This window comes from Protopterus annectens, chromosome 6.part1 (assembly GCF_019279795.1).
Source record: "Protopterus annectens isolate FY-2018-M chromosome 6.part1, PAN1.0, whole genome shotgun sequence".
Taxonomy (NCBI): domain Eukaryota; kingdom Metazoa; phylum Chordata; order Ceratodontiformes; family Protopteridae; genus Protopterus; species Protopterus annectens.
This window is the reverse complement of record NC_056738.1, coordinates 308,779,350-308,797,492: the sequence shown is the minus strand read 5'-3', so window position 1 is coordinate 308,797,492 and position 18,143 is coordinate 308,779,350. Positions and strand designations below refer to the sequence as shown.

General features: G+C 38.4%; 1 protein-coding gene across 1 annotated transcript in view; it reads left to right on the top strand.

Annotated features, from left to right (window-relative positions):
* The window catches only part of NUDT22 (nudix hydrolase 22), a 182,576-nt gene that overhangs the window by 156,139 nt on the left and 8,294 nt on the right, over positions 1-18,143 (top strand). The window contains exon 5 of the mRNA XM_044075727.1: positions 3,351-3,444. Coding sequence (XP_043931662.1) covers positions 3,351-3,444 — 94 coding nt within the window. The remainder of the gene's footprint in view (positions 1-3,350; positions 3,445-18,143) is intronic.

Sequence of the window (18,143 nt, the reverse complement as noted above, 5' to 3'; positions counted from 1 at the left end):
TGCTGATGTCCGTATATTGCTCAGAGCACAGGTAAGGCCAAATATGGAGTGCTCTGTCAAACATATTAACTGGGAGGATTATGCTAGCAATAAGCTTGTAGAGGTGAGTTACAAAGATGGCAAAGATTATGGAGGAGTTGGAATATGAGGAAAGATTTAGAATGTGTCACATGTACAGTGGATATAAAAAGTATACACACCCCTGTAAAAATGTGAAGATTTTGTGATATAAAAAAATGAGACCACAATAAATCATTTCAAAACTTTTCCCACCTTTAATGTGACCTATAAACCTGTACAATTCAATTGAAAAACAAACAAATCTGTTAGGGGAAAAAATATAAAAAATAAAAAATGTACAATAAGCTGGTTGCATAAGTGTGCACACCCTTAAACTAATTTAGTTATTTTATTTATTTATTACAGTTTGATGACCAGGATAGTCCACTGGACCTGGAAGAACCTGTTTTCAGTGGAGGCCCGGGGAGAAAAGCTCCACAGGATATAGACAATTTTACAATAGTTATATTAAAGTAAATAAAGTAGTGGGACAGTGAAAACTACAGAGATAGTATACAATTTGTTAAAAAAAAAAAAAACATTTCTAATCCTAGGTAATTATTTACAAAAGTGAAATTCATGTAGTCTAAACATATTGAAAGTACAGGCATTTCAGATGAAAAAAAATCATGTAAGTAAAACATTTATGTACAGATAAAAAAAATTTTTTTTGACGTTAGAAATATGAGGAGAGGAGAGAGAAGAAGGTGAGGTGGGAGAGGTAAAAGGTGGTATGTAGTGGAGAAAGGGAGCGGATTGGGAGGGAAGTTTATGAGGTATAGGGTAGGAGAGGAAGTACATGCAAAGGGTAAGAGAACACAGTGATAGAAGGTTAAGGTATATAGTGCATGGGAGATGGTGTTAAAGAGTTTGTGGTTGGGGTACAGGAACATTCCCACTTTAAAAGGAGGTGAGATTGGAGAAGAGTTTTGAACTTTGAATGGCTCGGAGTATTTCGAAGGGTGGTAGGGAGAGAATTTCAGAGTTTAGCTAGGGAGCAGGATGATAGTAGGTGGCCAGGGGTTGACAAGGCTTATATATGTTTAGAAGATTGTAGTTTTCTGATCTTAGAGAGCGGTTGGGAATGTAGGGGGTTAAAGAGGTGGACAGAGAAGGACAACTAGAAGATTTGAATTTGGGCTTGTGAGCAGTAGTAAGTCTAAGGAGTTTGAGGTAGTTAGGAAGTTCAAGCTCAGCTAATACTTTGTTGAAGCACATTTTGATTTAATTACAGCATTCAGTCTTCTTGGGTAGGAGTCAGTCAGCATGCCACATCTTGACTTGGCAATATTTGCCCACTTTTCCTTGGAAATGAGCTCCAAATCTGTCAGATTTTGAGGGCATCTCTTGTGCAAAGCCCTCTTCAGGTCACCCCACAGATTTTCTATTGGATTTAGGTATGGGCTCTGGCTGGGCCATTCCAAAACTTAATTTTTTTTCTGGTGAAGCCATTCTTTTGTTGATTTGGATGTATGCTTGGGGTCATTGTCATGTTTAAAGGTGAAATTCCTCTTCTTCTTCAGCTTTCTAGCAGATGCCTTAAGGTTTTGGGCCAAAAGTGACTGGTATTTGGAACTGCTCATAATTCCCGCTACCTTGACTAAAGCCCCAGTTCCAGCTGAAGAAAAGCAACCCCAAAGCATGATACTGCTGCCACCATGCTTCACCGTGGGGATGGTGTTCTTTTGGTGATGCGAAGTGCTGTTTTTGCGCCAAATGTACCTTTTGGAATTGTGGCCAAAAAGTTCAACCTTGGTCTCATCAGACCATAACACATTTTCTCACATGCTTTTGGGAGACAATGTATTGTTTTGCGAATTTTAGCTGGGCCTGGATGTTTTTATGTGTAAGAAAAGGCTTCTATCTTGCAACCCTACCCCATAGTCCAGACATATGGTGAATACGGGAGATTGTTGTCACATGTATTTGCCAGAAATTCCTGCAGCTCCTTCAATGTTGTTGTAGTTCTCTTGGCAGCCTCTCTGACCAGTTTTCATCTTGTCTTTTTATCAGTTTTGGAGGGACGTCCAGTTCTTTGCAATGTCACTGTTGTCTCATATTTTCTCAACTTTTTGATGGCTGTCTTCACTGTGTTCCATGGTATATCCAATGCTGTGGAAATTTTTTTGTACCTTTCTCCTGACTGATACATTCAACAGTAAGATTCCTTTGATGCTTTGTAAGCTCTCTGTGAACCATGGTTTTTGCTATAGCAGGCAACTGAGTAAATGTCAGGAAAATCCTACTAGGACAGCTGAACTTTATTTGGGGTTAATCAGAGTCATTTTATTTGATGGCAGGTGTGTACCCAAGAAGACTGAATCCTGTAATTAAATCAAAAGGTGCTTCAACAAAGTAATAGTTTAAGGGTGTGCACACTTATGCAACCAGCTTATTGTAAGTTTTTTATTTTTGTATATTTTTTTCCCCTAACAGATTTGTTTGATTTTCAGGTTATAGGTCACATTAAAGGTGGGCAAAGTTGTGAGATGATTTATTGTGGTCTAATTTTTTATATCACAAAAACCTGGCATTTTAACAGGGGTGTGTACACTTTTTATATCCGCTGTACACACCAAATGATAGAACAGAAAGGTAAGAGCTATGAAACAGACTCTGTATATAAATGCAGTTTGTGAAAGGGGAGGATCTAAAGAGGGAAATCAAAGAAGTAGGGGAAATGAGCTGTAGATGGTAGGTATATTATATAAGGTTGGCATAAGGAAATAATGTTTCAAAGAGAAGTGGTAGGGTCTGGAACAAACTACCATAAAGAGTGGTAGAGTGTAGGCCTGTGAAGAGGTTTAAGGATCCCTATGAGTGGTGAAAAAAAATAATGGCTCACAGATTGAGGAGAGCTGGGACATTTGCATGCATCATAGATCTTTTATCAAAGATGTAACTGTAGGTTTGATTTGAAGAAACTCTCTACCCAACAGCCATGCATTGGCCATGTTTGTGATGGTGCATGCTTGCCAAATCACAAATTCATCTAACAAGATCTGTCTCTGTGCTGCAGACATTGTCATTACCTTGAGTAGCAGTAACATCAAAACTGAATGGTGAAGGGCAAAGCAGTTATTTTAGAAGAATTAATGTATGTTGAATTTGTTTCATTTGACATGGATTTTATTTATCTGTTTAGGAGTCAAAGAAGCACATAGTAACAAGCAGAATGTCTGCTCTTGGTAATCTGAAAGATGTTGAAATCCCTGACATAGTTCTTTTATGAAGAAATGTGTGCATTTATATGTAAACAGCTTATGTCACTGTCCTGTGTTGTTTTACAGATGTTCTCTGACCTCTGAAGAAGTGAAACAGTTTTATTTAATTGGAGGACCGGAGGCTGAAGAATCAACTAATATTGTGTTTATTAAAAGACAGGTAAGAAAGGAATAAGCAAACACATACATACACACACACACACACACACACACACACACACACACACACACACACACACACACACACACACACACACACACACACACACACACACACACACACACACACACACACACACACACACACACACACACACACACACACACACACACACAGCTGGCATTATGCAAGCTGGAGTCCTAGGCAAAACGATTCATGGTGTCCCTCCCCCCACTGTCTAGTGCTTTCTCAACCAGCTACCATTTACACCTTCCATCCTGGTCTCTGTATACCATCCAGATGATTTCTTGTTTTGCCTCACATTTTCTTACTTTTCAGTTTTATCCACCATCATGCACGTGTACATACACACTCTAACACACACATACACAATCTGTCCCTTTCTCACATGCACACACAGTCTCACACACGCATCTGTTCATTGAAACCTATGTTTCTGCATAGGTTTCTTAGAATTAGTATAAAAAATAATTGATGTGTTTTGCATACTTCTCTTTCAAAAATCAAAGATTCCCACTTTCCTATGAGTTAAGACTGCAGATAATTACAGAAATTTAATAACAAAATGCCATTGTTCAGTGTTGCATTTCAGGACACTGCTTCACTACAAAATACCTTGCTAATATTAATATTTCTTTTTGGAGGACAAGGACATTTCAAAATGTCATCATTTTTCAGTTTCATTGTATCATGTGCATTGCTGAAGCACTTTTAGTACAACAGCACCATATTGATCTAAAGCAGCTTGTATACTTTTCAGTCCTTGTCACTGTCTAAGTATCTTGTTCACTTTCTTAACAGACTTTCTTATTTGTAGTACTTGGGAGAGTCTGTAGTCTGCACTTCTAATGGTTGCACAGTTACAGCCAAGATATCTGGCTAAAGTGCAAGCAGTCCACTGAGTTCATGCTCGAGTCCTTGTGCAGATGAATGTCAGGAGCTTACTTCCAGGGCTTTCCACCAGAGGGTGCTTTAGTGGTGGTAGGACTTAGCCATCACCCACCTCACACCTCACATACACACTCACACGCATACACACTGGTCAAGATACATTGGCCACTCACTCCTGTTCCTATCTACTGGGTTTTTTTGTTTTTTTAATGCCATGATGGGAATGGACCACATTCCTAAGTCAAAGCATAATTTAAAGTTCATGAAATTAGTATTGTTTCAATCTTTGATGTTCGCCAAAAGTGCCCTTTGCAGCACACGCAATGTGCCCAGAATTTACTCCTCCTGTCACTCATATGGAGTTACATGTATGAGTGGCATATCTAAATACGACTGTAAATTCTTTTTTTATGAGACCCATTGCTCCTACTACTATTGTAACTGTCTGAGTATCCTTCTTTCACATTGCCGTTGTTTCTGACTGCAAATCCTGGTATTTTATGACTTTGTGTCTCTCTCTGTACATAAGACACTGTAATCAATGGGTGTAGCAATTTCAATGATCAATGCTACTTCTGTCTTTTTTTCATGGACTGCTATATCTGTTTTTTCCCGTGTTTATTTTTGAACTGTTGCTCGTTGGTAATCCCATGTGATGTAAACTTCATTATTTTCTATAATGTTTTATGGCTCATGTTTCCAGTGCTTCTCAGATACTTCAATATTGTAATGTTTGTACAACCCCCAACGCAACTGTCTTGCTAAATTATTATGCCTTTCAGTAAACAAGGCCCTCTGCCATTAGTGTATCACACCCAGCAGCAAGATGTGTCACTGTTCCCAGTTCTGCTTTACGAAACCTGCATTTGTCTGTTTCAACCAAATGTTTAGTGGACTTTGTAAACCAACATGTACATAGTCTACTCTTCAGGGCCACCAGTATTAACTTTATTAATTTTTCCTATCTGCATGGATGTTCTGGTGCACCGAGAATTGCTGAAACCATCATTTAGTCATATGAGCTGCAGGCAGGACTATTCTTCTGTGCCAGAGAATCTACTACACCTGCACCTGTCTTTTTCCACCATTTTTTTAATATAGACCTTATTAGTTATTTTGTGCATATTCCTTCTTGATCCTTTCATGTTTTGACTTAAACTGATCTTTTCATAAGTATTCTTCTTTATCCTTTCATATTCTGACTTAATTTCAACTTTCTTTAACTATTCTTATATATAAACGTAAAATAAAATAAGCACTGGACACCACGTCTCCACAAAGTAACACACAGTTTAATAGGTTGTTGTGTCTTTCGGCTTTTCCCGGTTAGGGGTCGCCACAGCGGAACTCCGGTCCGCTAATGATTGGCAGTAGATTTTTACATGCCGAGTTGTCAGCCCTGACGCACAACGTTCAACGAAGGTATGCCCATTTACGCATGTCTCCACACAGAAGACGTTCTAGCTGAGAATCGAACCGGACAACGTCTTACTGTGAGGCGACAACGCAAAGATGCCAGCACAATTGTAAAAACATAAACGCTCTTGTAAATCCCCAAGTTTTCATCTGAAAAACTTCCTCATATGTAATAAAGTAGTGCACACGAGGCTTAAATAGGCAATTTAAATATTCTAACACCCAATGAGAGAACATAGGCAATGAATAAATTAATAAATTAAAATATACAACTCAGTTCAATTTCAAAGTGTACAAGCTTAAAAAATATAGTATTGCACATGTCCAAACTAGAATACATATTTATACGGTATAATCCCATATTAAAAATGTGTATATGTAAACCAAAATATTCATTTAAAAAACTTCATTAACAATCCATTTATGTTATCTCATTGGGTGTTTAGAATATTTAAATTGTCTATTTAAGCCTTGTGTGCACTAGTTTATTACATCTGTGGAAGTTTTTCAGACGGAAATGTGTGGATTTACAGGAGCGTTTGTGGTTTTACAATTGTGCTTACATCGTAGATTTTCGTGTGGTGCCTATTAAACTGTGTGTTACTTTGTGCAGACGTGGTATCCAGTGCTTATTTTACGTTTATTAGTTTTTCCAGGCACTTTTCACCTTGATTTATTCTTATATATAGTTTTGATTAATTTGCAGCCTTTCTAGTATAGTTATAGACTTTCCATTGTTTTCTGTGGTGATTCTTGTTTTCATGTTCCTTCTTTTATTTTGTGTTGCTGCCTGTTTCTTGTCCACATTTCTTGTTTTCTCTTCTTTTATTCTGTGTTGCTGCCTGTTTCTTGTCCACTTATGGCTTCATTTCCAACTCTTCTCTCTTCTGAAATGTTGGTGATAATCTGTGAATCGATGTTGTCTTAAGTTTGTTTTTCTTCATTTGTTATAACTTAGACATTACTAGGATGTGAGGATGTTAATACGTATGTTTGTAATCTCACTGTTGTGGTTCCATGTTTGTAATACATTGTGAGGAGGCGCATGACTTTCTCAAACAGGTGGATATACTTCTGTGCCATAAGATGAATTTTTATGTCATCAACTTATATGTATAAAGTGGTATTATTGTTTTTTTTCTAACTTGTTCAACTGTTTTTGTGGCTAGTCAATCACACTTATACAGTATTATGTAAATAGGGAGGTCAAGTTGATTTATAGCTTGAACTTTTTTCTTAGAAGTCATTAGTTTCAGCCTTTTGAAATACTCCTTACTAATCTTTGTGCTTTTTTCTCATGTTGTTTTGCTGATCCTTGCTATCTTCCCAAATATTTGTAGACTTCCTCTTTTTCCAGTTCTCTTATGTCACATTCTTCCCCGAGGTTGATTTTTTTTTTTTATGCATAAGTTTTCCTGCACTTAATGTTAATTTCACACATTTACTAATAGCAAATATCATGCTTATACCACCAGAAAATGTTTTAATCTTATTTTTGCTCACTTTTTGGTCAGGTGAAGTGTAAAGTTTTAGACCTTCTTAGAAAAGAAAATGTGATATCACTTGATACTTTTGTTTTCTTAGTCTCGCACTTTATCTATTCTTAGTTTAAACTATTAAATAAATGACTTAATGGGTTGAGGGTATTGCAGAATGGCAGTGATGATAAAACTCACCATGAAATATCAGTGGTTAAATTTGTATATCTGATACAGTAGCTTGTCTAAGGCATCAGCTATATAAAAGAGAGAGTGAGTGTGTGTGTGTGCATGTGTGGCTAAGTTATAGCACTTTCTTCGAGATGTTGTTGAAGATACCTTTTAGTGGCAGGTCTGCATTTGTTTAAACACTATATTTGCTTCACTGATTTTTTATTCATTTCTGGAAGGCACTTTAGAGGGAAAACTGCAGAAGGCTCAAGGGTATTTATATATGCAGCAGGAGGTTACATCTGCACTGAGCATTATAACATACTCAGGTAGTGGTAACAGATTTCAAATCTAGATCTGAAGGGTTTATCAGCTCACTGATATGGATTTTATACTCTAGGTCATCCTGGCAGAACTTAACATAACTTATTACAAGTATGTGGTACTAAATTGTGAAGTGGTCACTTGTAACATTGTTTTTATTCAGTATTATTCCACTTTTATTTTATTCATACATGACCTACATCATGTTCTGTGTTCCCTACCTTCAGCAGTATGTGTTTCTGTAGCCACACTACTATTCCTTGTATCCTCTCTACTGTACCTCTCAACTCTTAACTCAAGAAATCTGGACAAAGCCTAAAATAATGGGGCAAAGGCCCAAAATATGGACATATCTTAAATATTGCTTTTATAAACTTAGAAATTGCTAGAATAACAAGAATTGTGATTGTATGCCTTTTCTGAAGGCTGTGAAGTCTGAAACTCAAATGTGTGTCATTATTTAGTGACATCAATCCTCCACTATTTGCTAGAAAACCACAGATATTATGAAGAACACATCAAAAACATGATGCAAAAAGCTGGACCTTCTGTGAAAATCAGAACAGTTGAGAGGTAGCCCCTACACCAGTATTCTTCAGTTTTGTTATCTGTAGTACTATGTCATTCCCCTCAACAACAGAACTTGTCTATGCATAACACTGGCCTTCACTGTATTTTTTAACAAATTGTGTTTCTCACATATTCCAAATAAACAACCTCTTCACTTATGTAGAAAGGCCTGCTCATGTTCTGTTACTTCCTACTGCTATTGTTTCCACCATCTGTTTCACTTCACCAATATCACTTCCACTCCCACCTATCTATTACCCAAATACCACCGACTCTCCCACTTTAAATATAACAATCTTACAATAAAAAAAGATAAATATCTATTTTTTCTAAAATATAACTTACAAATAAAACCCCTCAGTCTCTCCTTACTAGATGGGGACATCCACCCTAACCCTGGCCCAGCCAATCCTGCTACCCTAACTACCCAACAAGTAAAAGAAAGTTAGGCAAAACACTGCTGTAAAACGTTGTTCTTTTATTAAAACACAAATATCCAAAACCCTTCATCAGACACAGAAAAACTCAACAAACATTATTTAAAATATCCACCAGCCAATGAGGGTTTTAAAGGGACAATGTCATTAAGACCAGGGCTCCTATGGGCCATCAATTGTAAAATCCAACTTGATTCCAGAGATTCTGTGATTAATTTTACATCTCCACCTCTGTTATTCATTGTCACATTGGCTATGGCCTTAAAAAGAAAAGTATGGGTGGGATTTGACTCAATGTGCCTATATAGTGCATTATGCCTGTCCTTGTTCCTAATATTGGATAGGTGCTGTAAGACCCTTACCTTGAGCATATTATCCATGCATTGTGTGCACTCAGCTAAGTACACCAAATTAGCTGTCCTGCACGTAGCTCTAGCTTTGAAATTAAAAATTTGCCCACTGTTGGGATGAGTAAAAGTTGTAACTTTATTAATATGTGGACAAGCTTTGCAATTCCCACATGGTATGGTACTTATACTTATTTTGAATGGTTTTTCTATGGTCAATCCTCTCTCCTTACACAAAATATCTTTAAGGTTCCTATTACGCCTATAACCAAAGGTAGGTAATATACCTATAATCTCCCTCAACTTAGTTTCACTTCTTAGTATATTCCAATTTTTGTGCACTATTTCCCTAATATCACCTATATTACCACTATATTTGAAATAGATCTTCGGACTTTGTATATTAATATGAGGTACCTTGGGAACATTCATTTCACTCTGTGTACATCTAAGCCAAGGTTTATATCTATTCACCCTTCTTAGTTTACTATTATTCACTGTCTCATCAACCAAACATTCATTATAAAAACCATCAACCTCCCTTTCAAATTGAGTGTCATCAAGGCATATCCTTGATGCACTGCATACCTGTCCTTGAACTATGTTCGCAAACATATATCGAGGGTGCATGCTATCAAAACTTAGCATGCTGTTCTTCCAACATTCCTTCCTGTAAATGCTTGAAACTAAACCCTCTTTAGTCCTAGTGATGCAAACATCTAAAAAATCCATTTGAATATCAGAGTATTTGAGAGTGAATCTAAGAAAAGTAGTTGTGGAATGTAAGTATTCCACAAAACTTTCTAGAGAGGGAATATCACCCTTCCAAAAAACAAACACATCATCAACAAATGTTGCATCCAGTATTGATTATGGAGAATGGTATCCCTCTCTCAAAAAGAAAGGACCAAGTTGGCATATGTATTAGCACAGGGGGTGCCCATGGCCACCCCCTGTGCTTGTCTATAAACCTGTTTGGCTCCAATGAAGACATTGTTCTCTAAAACTAAGGTCAACATGTTTTTGATTAGAGAAATTTTTGTAGCCTCTTCCCCTAGGTCATGTAATACCTCCCCACAATGCCATATTCATTACTGATCACAGTAAATAAATTTTGAACATCCAAAGTAACAAGTAATAGGTTATCCTTGGGCAAACATTGATTGAATTCACTTACTACTTGTAAAAAGTTAGCTGTATCCTTTAAAATGTTTGGCATCCTATTGACAAAAGGGTTAAGGGTGTGTTCAAGCCAGATGGATATATTTTCTGTCACCCATCCCCTGCCTGAAACAATCGGGCGTAGGGGAGGGTCTGACAGTGATTTATGAATCTTTGGTAAAGCTTTGAACACTGGGGTTACCGCTTTTTCTATCAACAAAAATTTTAATAAGTCTTCATTAATACTCATTTCAAAGCATAAATGTTTTAAGCTGGTGTGCACATTGTCTATTACCCTCTTTACAGTTACTTTACAGTTACAGGGTTAATTGGTATATATGTAGTCCTGTCTGACAGTAAATGCTCAATCTTAGTGTTATAAAAGGCTGTATCTAGCACCACTATGGCACCACCTTTATCAGCATTTTTTATTACTAAACTCTGATTATTACTCAAATCCCTTAATGCTTTTTGTTGTAAACAAGATAAATTATAAAATCTACTTGTCTCTTTACTCTTAAAGTATTCCTGCAAATCATTTTTGCAGTTACTAATAAACAGGCTCATGGCTGGGGAAAAGGGTGGAGTATAACAGCTAGGCCGTTTCAAAACATCTCTGTTAAAATTTGTATTGCCAAAAACACATTTAAGGGCTAAACCCCTGCAATACATCATTAAATCTAAAATTATGTCTTGAAAATGACTATTCTGTCCTGGGACGAAAGTCAAACCTTTTTCAAGCACATATAACTCCTCTTTAGTTAAAATGTGAGATGAAAGATTATATACGATACCAGTAGTATCAGAAATAGTCAGTCCATGGTTCTCCTCTTCTTGGTGGCGTCCTTTCCCTCGCTCAATGATCTCTTCCACGCACCTCGTTTCTTGACAGGTGCTGGAAGAACACCCAAAAAATGCTGTGGCTCCCTCGTGGCTTTGGGACGTGCACCCTGTTCCAAAACCACCGTATCACAAGGGGCAGAATCAGAAGAAAGATTAATATCTTCTGATGAGAATGAGGGCGCAGAATTAACCATGTCTCGGTTTGCCATCTCTGAGGGAGCAGGACACATCCTCCGTTCTGCCTGTCGTTCTTCTGTCACATTCACAATGCCAATACTCTCGGTATTGGCTCCTGCTGTCGCTGTACATCCCAAGTTGTTCGAACCACGCTGTGGAGTTGGTGCAATAGTTGTTATTGCTTCCGTTTGTTTCCCCTGTGTGTAGCCTCGATATACGCTCTTCCTGTTGACGTCGGCTCGTTCTCTTGGTGTCACCTAATTCATTTCCTGATGGAAATGAACCCTTGTACCTGGGCCATACAAAGATGTTGCCCTTCGAGAAATCCTCAAAGTCCCTTTGAAGTTTATTCAATTTCTGCAGGCGCAGCTTATCATTACTGTCAGCTAGCATTTGATATAGCTGTGTTAAACGCTTGAGGTGGAAGGGCTCACAATATTCTTCTTCCAGCTTACGGCGCAAACTGTCAACCTCTTTCTCAAGTTTATTGATTTCTGGTGCAAAAAACGTATTAAGAATATCCATATACTTAAAACTGGTGAGCAAATTAAGTGACTGCCATTGTGCTAGCAGTTCCGGGTAACGGTCTCCTTGTGCAGGCATGCACAATACTCTCATACCTCGGGGTATTATTCCATATTGCTTGCAGGCTTCAAAATGAAAAGTCTGCCACTTTAATTTTTGTAGCCTGCCCGTTTTAAAACTCAAATCTCTAGTACAGTCATCAAAGTTCTTATCTGTGGCTGCTGGTATACAGCTGCCTTCCGAAACTACACTGCTCACTTTAAAGCCCAAATTCAATAGGGGATTACCTTGTGTAAGGAAGTCCATATTTTGCAGCAAATTACAGTTCTCCTCTGATCTCTTTGTTGAACAACCACCATCCGATGGTATGGAAGCAGCTTTATTCAATGTAGCATGCATGGCACAAATCGGACCAGTTCTGCCAAACACCAACAGCTAAATCCAAGAAGTAAAAGAAAGTTAGGCAGAACACTGCTGTAAAACGTTGTTCTTTTATTAAAACACAAATATCCAAGGTTGTTCTTTTTTTTTTTTTTTTTTTTTTTTTTTATCACGAAAGCGCTAACCTTGGATATTTGTGTTTTAATAAAAGAACAACGTTTTACAGCAGTGTTCTGCCTAACTTTCTTTTACTTCTTGGATTTAGCTGTTGGTGTTTTGCTAACTACCCAACCTAAACTCCCCTACTCACTCTTAATAGGACATCTGAATATCCGCAGTCTTAACAATAAAGTGGCCCATCTCCATGCCCTTTTAGATACTCACTCCTTTGATATCCTTTGCCTGACAGAAACTTGGTTAAAACCAGGAACCAAAGACAACGAAGTTACCCCCCAAGGATATAACATAGTTAGACATGACCGAATAAAACAAAAGGGAGGGGGTGTAACAGTTCTATTCAAAGATGGATTCCATATCTCTACATTACCATGTAACCCACCTCATGATAGCAATGCTGAAATCCTGGCCCACCAAACTCCAAATGAACCCAAATAAAGCTTTAAATATTATCTGTATCTACCTACCACCTGGCAATAGCATCAGCATAATCGAAGGTATACTAAACTGGATATCCTTAGCTTACCCCCAAGAAACAGTAATACTAGGTGATTTTAATACTGACTGGAAAAGTGTTAATGCAGACAACCCCAACTCTCACATTAACCTCCACGGCTTCACTCAAACAATCACCTCCACAACCAGAATCAACAAACCAAACAATAAAGAGAGTACCTTAGACTGGATACTTATAAACAGACATGAATACGCCTATAAGGTAGGCACTCTCCCAGATGATTTAAGTGATCATGCTTTAACTTACATTATTAAACAAAAACAAGATCTGCCTAAACTCTCTACTTTTAGGACTGCACATTCCAATAAACACTTCAACAAAGAATCATTCCAAAATGAACTCTGTGCCTGTAACTGGAACCCCTTAAAAACTCTACCACTTGATGAAGCTATAAAATATCTAAACTCTGCGTTTTTATCCATCTTGGATAAACATGCACCTATACGGAATATCCGTATGAAATCCAAACCAGCCCCCTGGCTCTGTAAAGAAACTAGACAAAACATTCTACTAAGAATCAAATCCTGGGCTAAGTGGAGGGCTAACAAAAATATCTCTGATCAACATCACTTCTGGGAACTGAGAAATTGCACTAAAAAGGCAATTCTTATGGACAAAAATAACTATTACTGTAAGTTACAGCAAATTCATCAAAATAATCCCCAAAATTTTTGGTCAAGTATAAACAAACTCCTTTCCCCAGGACACTCTCACACACCTACCCCTCTTGACACTGATCCTAATACCCCCCTTCAAACTGCCAATTCATTCAATACCTTCTTTACAGAGACCATTCAGTCTCTAGCTAGTCAACTAATCCCAGATAACTCAAGCCCTCACACTACCAGATCATCTTCTCTACCAACTTTTAAACTGCAACCCATCTCTACTACTTTCATCTATCTGTAAAATCATCCAAAAACTTAAACCTAGTACCCCTTCTGCCGACCAAATACCATCAGAATACCTGCAAAAAGCAGCTAAGGCAATTGCATATCCTGTATCCATCCTCATTAACAGAACCATTAAAGAAGGAACCATTCCTGACATTTGGAAAATCTCCCATATTATTCCCCTTCATAAAGGCGGCAATTCAAATGATTACTCTAACTACAGCCCAATAGCTCTATTATCTCCTTTATCTAAAATAATGGAAAAATGCATTCACCAACAAGTACTACATCATTTATCTCAACATAACATAATAGCAAACTGTCAACATGGCTTTAGGCCATCACATAGTACCACAACTGCTCTGCTATCTTTTATTGATACCATCAACAGAAACCGCAATAACAATATCCTCTCATCTGCTCTATTTATTGACCTCTCAAAGGCTTTTGACATGGTCAACCATGCCCTCCTCATCAACACTCTAGAATCCCTTGCCTTCGATCACCTGACTATTAAATGGTTCAGATCCTACCTTAGCAATAGGCAACAAGCAGTTCTCTGGCAAAACAATCTATCATCCCTCCAGCCAGTAACCCTCGGAGTCCCTCAAGGCACTATTCTAGGACCACTGCTCTTTTCATTATTTATCAATGACCTCCATCTAGCACTCCCACAAGCCACCTGCATTCAATATGCAGACGATTCTACCCTAGTATGCTCAGCAAACTCCCCTTCAGAACTACACTCTCTAACCCAAGATGTATTTAACATAGTAGAAACATGGTTTACAAAGAGATGCCTCCTTCTCAATGCTAAAAAAACTAAGCTCCTCCTCTTTACACCCAACAATAAATCCTCACCCATTGATTTCTCTGTGTCCTCCAATAACAACATTATCATACTTCCTGATACAACCACCAAACTGCTAGGAATAACTATTGACAATCACCTTACTTTTGACACCCACATAAATAACACTATCAAAACTGTCAATAGAAAAATTGGTTCCTTATACAGAATCAAACCTTTCCTCACCCCTATAGCCAGAACTAAAATTGCTCACTCTCACTTAATATCAACTCTTCTGTACGCTTCACCCATATATACTAACCTAAAGAAAAATAATCTTACCAAACTAACAAATTCTTATAATAACATCGCCAGATTTGCAACTGGCAATCCCTTTAGAACCCACCACTGTTTGAATCTAAGGCAACTAGGCTGGCTGGAACTAAAAAAACAACTGATAGTATCCCAACTCACCATTGCCCACAAGATCTTCTACCAACCCAACAGCACTCCTATACTCTCCAATCTCATCCTCCAGTACAAAAATCTTAACTCCCTGTGCTCTTCCAACAAACTCCTTGCCTACATATGCAAGTCTAACAGCCTGGCTGGAGACTGTCTTTTTTCTAACGCTGTTGGAAAAATCTGGAACCTACTGCCAAATGAACTAACATTACTTTCTTCCTTGCCTCTCTTTAAACATAACCTCAAAAAACACCTACATTCTCACTGGCTATACCCCTGCAGCAATCCTGACTAATCTTCTTCCTCTCTTCTTCTTTTTCTAATTACACCTCCTGTTACTTCTTATTTCTTCTACTCTTACTTCAACTACTTGTACTCTAAATGGATTGTTACATGCTAACTCCTTGTTAGATTTACTAACTGTTGTTCCTAATTTGATATGCCTAAAGAGTAATTCCTACTCTGTATTATTACTACTTCCTACAAGGCATACTTTTTAATTTTAAACATTATTACTTGCATTTTTATTTTTATTTTAATCCCTGTGGATGATTTTCTAACTGCCGGAGCTTTTCTCCCCAGGCCTCTACTGAAAATGGAAATATATCCAGTTAGACTAGCCCGGTTAACAAATGTAAAATAAATAAAATAAAATAAAATAAAATAAAAATGTTCCTTCTTATTACTACGCCTGTATTTAGAGTATATTGTGGTACCACTAAGATTAATGGAGCCTGAAGCCTGCTACAGGCATAGCAAAGTTCCAAGTATCCAGCAAAATGAAAGAGGGTCTCAGTGACCCCAAGAAGAAGTGACTATTAATTAAGCCCCACAAGTTGAGAAGGTCTGTTGCAAATTAATGGTAACTGGAGATACTAACTGGATTAGCAGAGTTGGTGACGTATCTGAGGTATTAGAGCCATGAGACTTTACCAGTTGTTCCCACATTTAGGAAAATGGGAGGAAGAAATGGGCTAATAGTAGATGGGGCTCACTGATCTTTGAGGGACAGGGGCCAAAATTATCATCATCATCCTCAGCCCCCTTTTTCCCATTTTGTCTACATGGGGTTGGGGTAACTGTCACCAACTCTCTTGATTCAGTGCCACACTCCTGTCTTCTTCAACACTAATGTCTGGCTGTCACAGATCTTCTTTCACACAATCCATCCCCCTCTTTGCTGGACGTCCTTGCTTCCTATTACCTTCTTCCTGTTTGTCCCAAATCTTCCTCACCAGATTACCTTCTGTTTTTCTGCATGTGTCCAAACCACAATAATCTGTTCTCTTTGATATTTTTTGCAATTGGAGCTACTTTGGCTTCTGCTTTTATGTACTAATTTCCTCATCTGTCCCACTGTGTGCATCCTACCACCATTCTCAGGCAGTTCATTTTCATCACCTCTAGCTTCTTCAACTGTTCTGCCTTTACTGCCCAGGTTGCTGTACCATACAGTAGAGCTGGCTGCACCACTGTCTTGTACACCTTACTTTTCAGCTTCTTTGGCATTCTTCTGTTTCTGTCATAGACTACACCTGATACTCTATGTGGCTGAAGCCCTTCTGATTCTAGCTTTGACGTCTTCATTCAGACTTCCCTTCTCTTCAACCACCCCTCCCAGATACATGAAGCTGTTTATCTCTTCCACTGTCTTTCCTTCTATTTCTGTTCAGCTTCTTCTTATTTCCCCAGTTTGCTGCCATTACCACCATCTTATCTGTGCTTAGTTTCATCCCATGTGTCTTCAGTTTTGCATTCCACTCTCCTTTCCTTTGCTGAAGTTCTAGTTTAGTGTCTGCCTGTAATGCTGCATCATCTGCATATAGCAACTTTGTTGATCCGTCCCCTCTGACCTGTTTGCTAATGTAGTCCATCACCAGTATGAACAGCAGTGAGCTCAGAGCTAAACCCTGGTGTACACCCACTCCCACTGGGAACCCCTCTGTGAGGCTGAACACTGTTTGTACTTGAGTCATTGAGTCCTTGTACATAGCCTGTACTAATTCTACCAATGTTTCTGGGACTTAAACCACCGCAGTACTGCCCAGATCAGCTTTCTTGGGATCTTGTCATATGCTTTCTCCAAGTCTATGAATGCCCAGTTGGACTCTGTCCTCATCTCTAGCTTCTTCTCAAGTATCTGTCTCACTACAAATATCAGTTCAGTTGTGCTGCATCCTGATCTGAATCTGAACTGCTCATCTCCCATTTTACATTCTGCTGTTCTGCATATCTGTTTAACAGTCACCCTCTCCAGAAATTTCATGCAATGTGATAGTTTGATGCCTCTGTACTGCCCATAGTTGTGGATGTCCCCTTTGTTCTTGTACACTGGCATGAGTATGCTTATTCTCCAGTCATAGGTTCATAGGTGTGTACTAGGCTAATGGCCTTGGAGCTTTTACAATCCTAGCCCATAGGATTACCCTGGCATCGTGCCACCCAACCTTAGTTCCTAGTGCCTCTGTTGAGTAGAGCCACTGGAGTGATCCCCTGGGTGAATTTTCTATTTCCCATCCAGTCATCAAGATTTCTCTTGAAGAGGGCCAGTGAGATGCTCTGCTTGACATGTATGGGAAGTCTATTCCATACCATGGGCAGTCTCTGAGTTATGAACCTGTCCCTCCAGCATTTTCTGTTGATTGTAGTAATGAGGTTGAGGTCTCTGGAGCATGTGGTGCGGATGGATTGGGATTTCTTTAGATGCAACAGTTCTAACAGAGCTGGGTCAGACATGGCTTTGTAAGTCAAGCAGAGATTGCCTCTAAGTAGTTGATATGAGACAGAATAATTGGAGTTTTTTTGAGTCTGTCCATATAGGACAAGTGTTTAAGGCCTAGGCATCTGGAATATGCCTTTCTCTCCACACTGTTATTAGTACCCTTAGGAACCATTTCTCCCCTATCTCACCCAGCATCTGGGTTTTGGACAGGGGCCAAAACTGCATGAAAAAAAAATAAAATTGCTGATAGAAAGTCTTCCATGTCACTTACAGATATTGCACATTCTGTTATTTAAATCTGAACATCTTGTAATCTGTTTCCTTGTCTTGCTGCTTTTACTTTTATGTTTGTGTATCTGTTTCATTTGTACCATACTTCACTACTTTTCACTT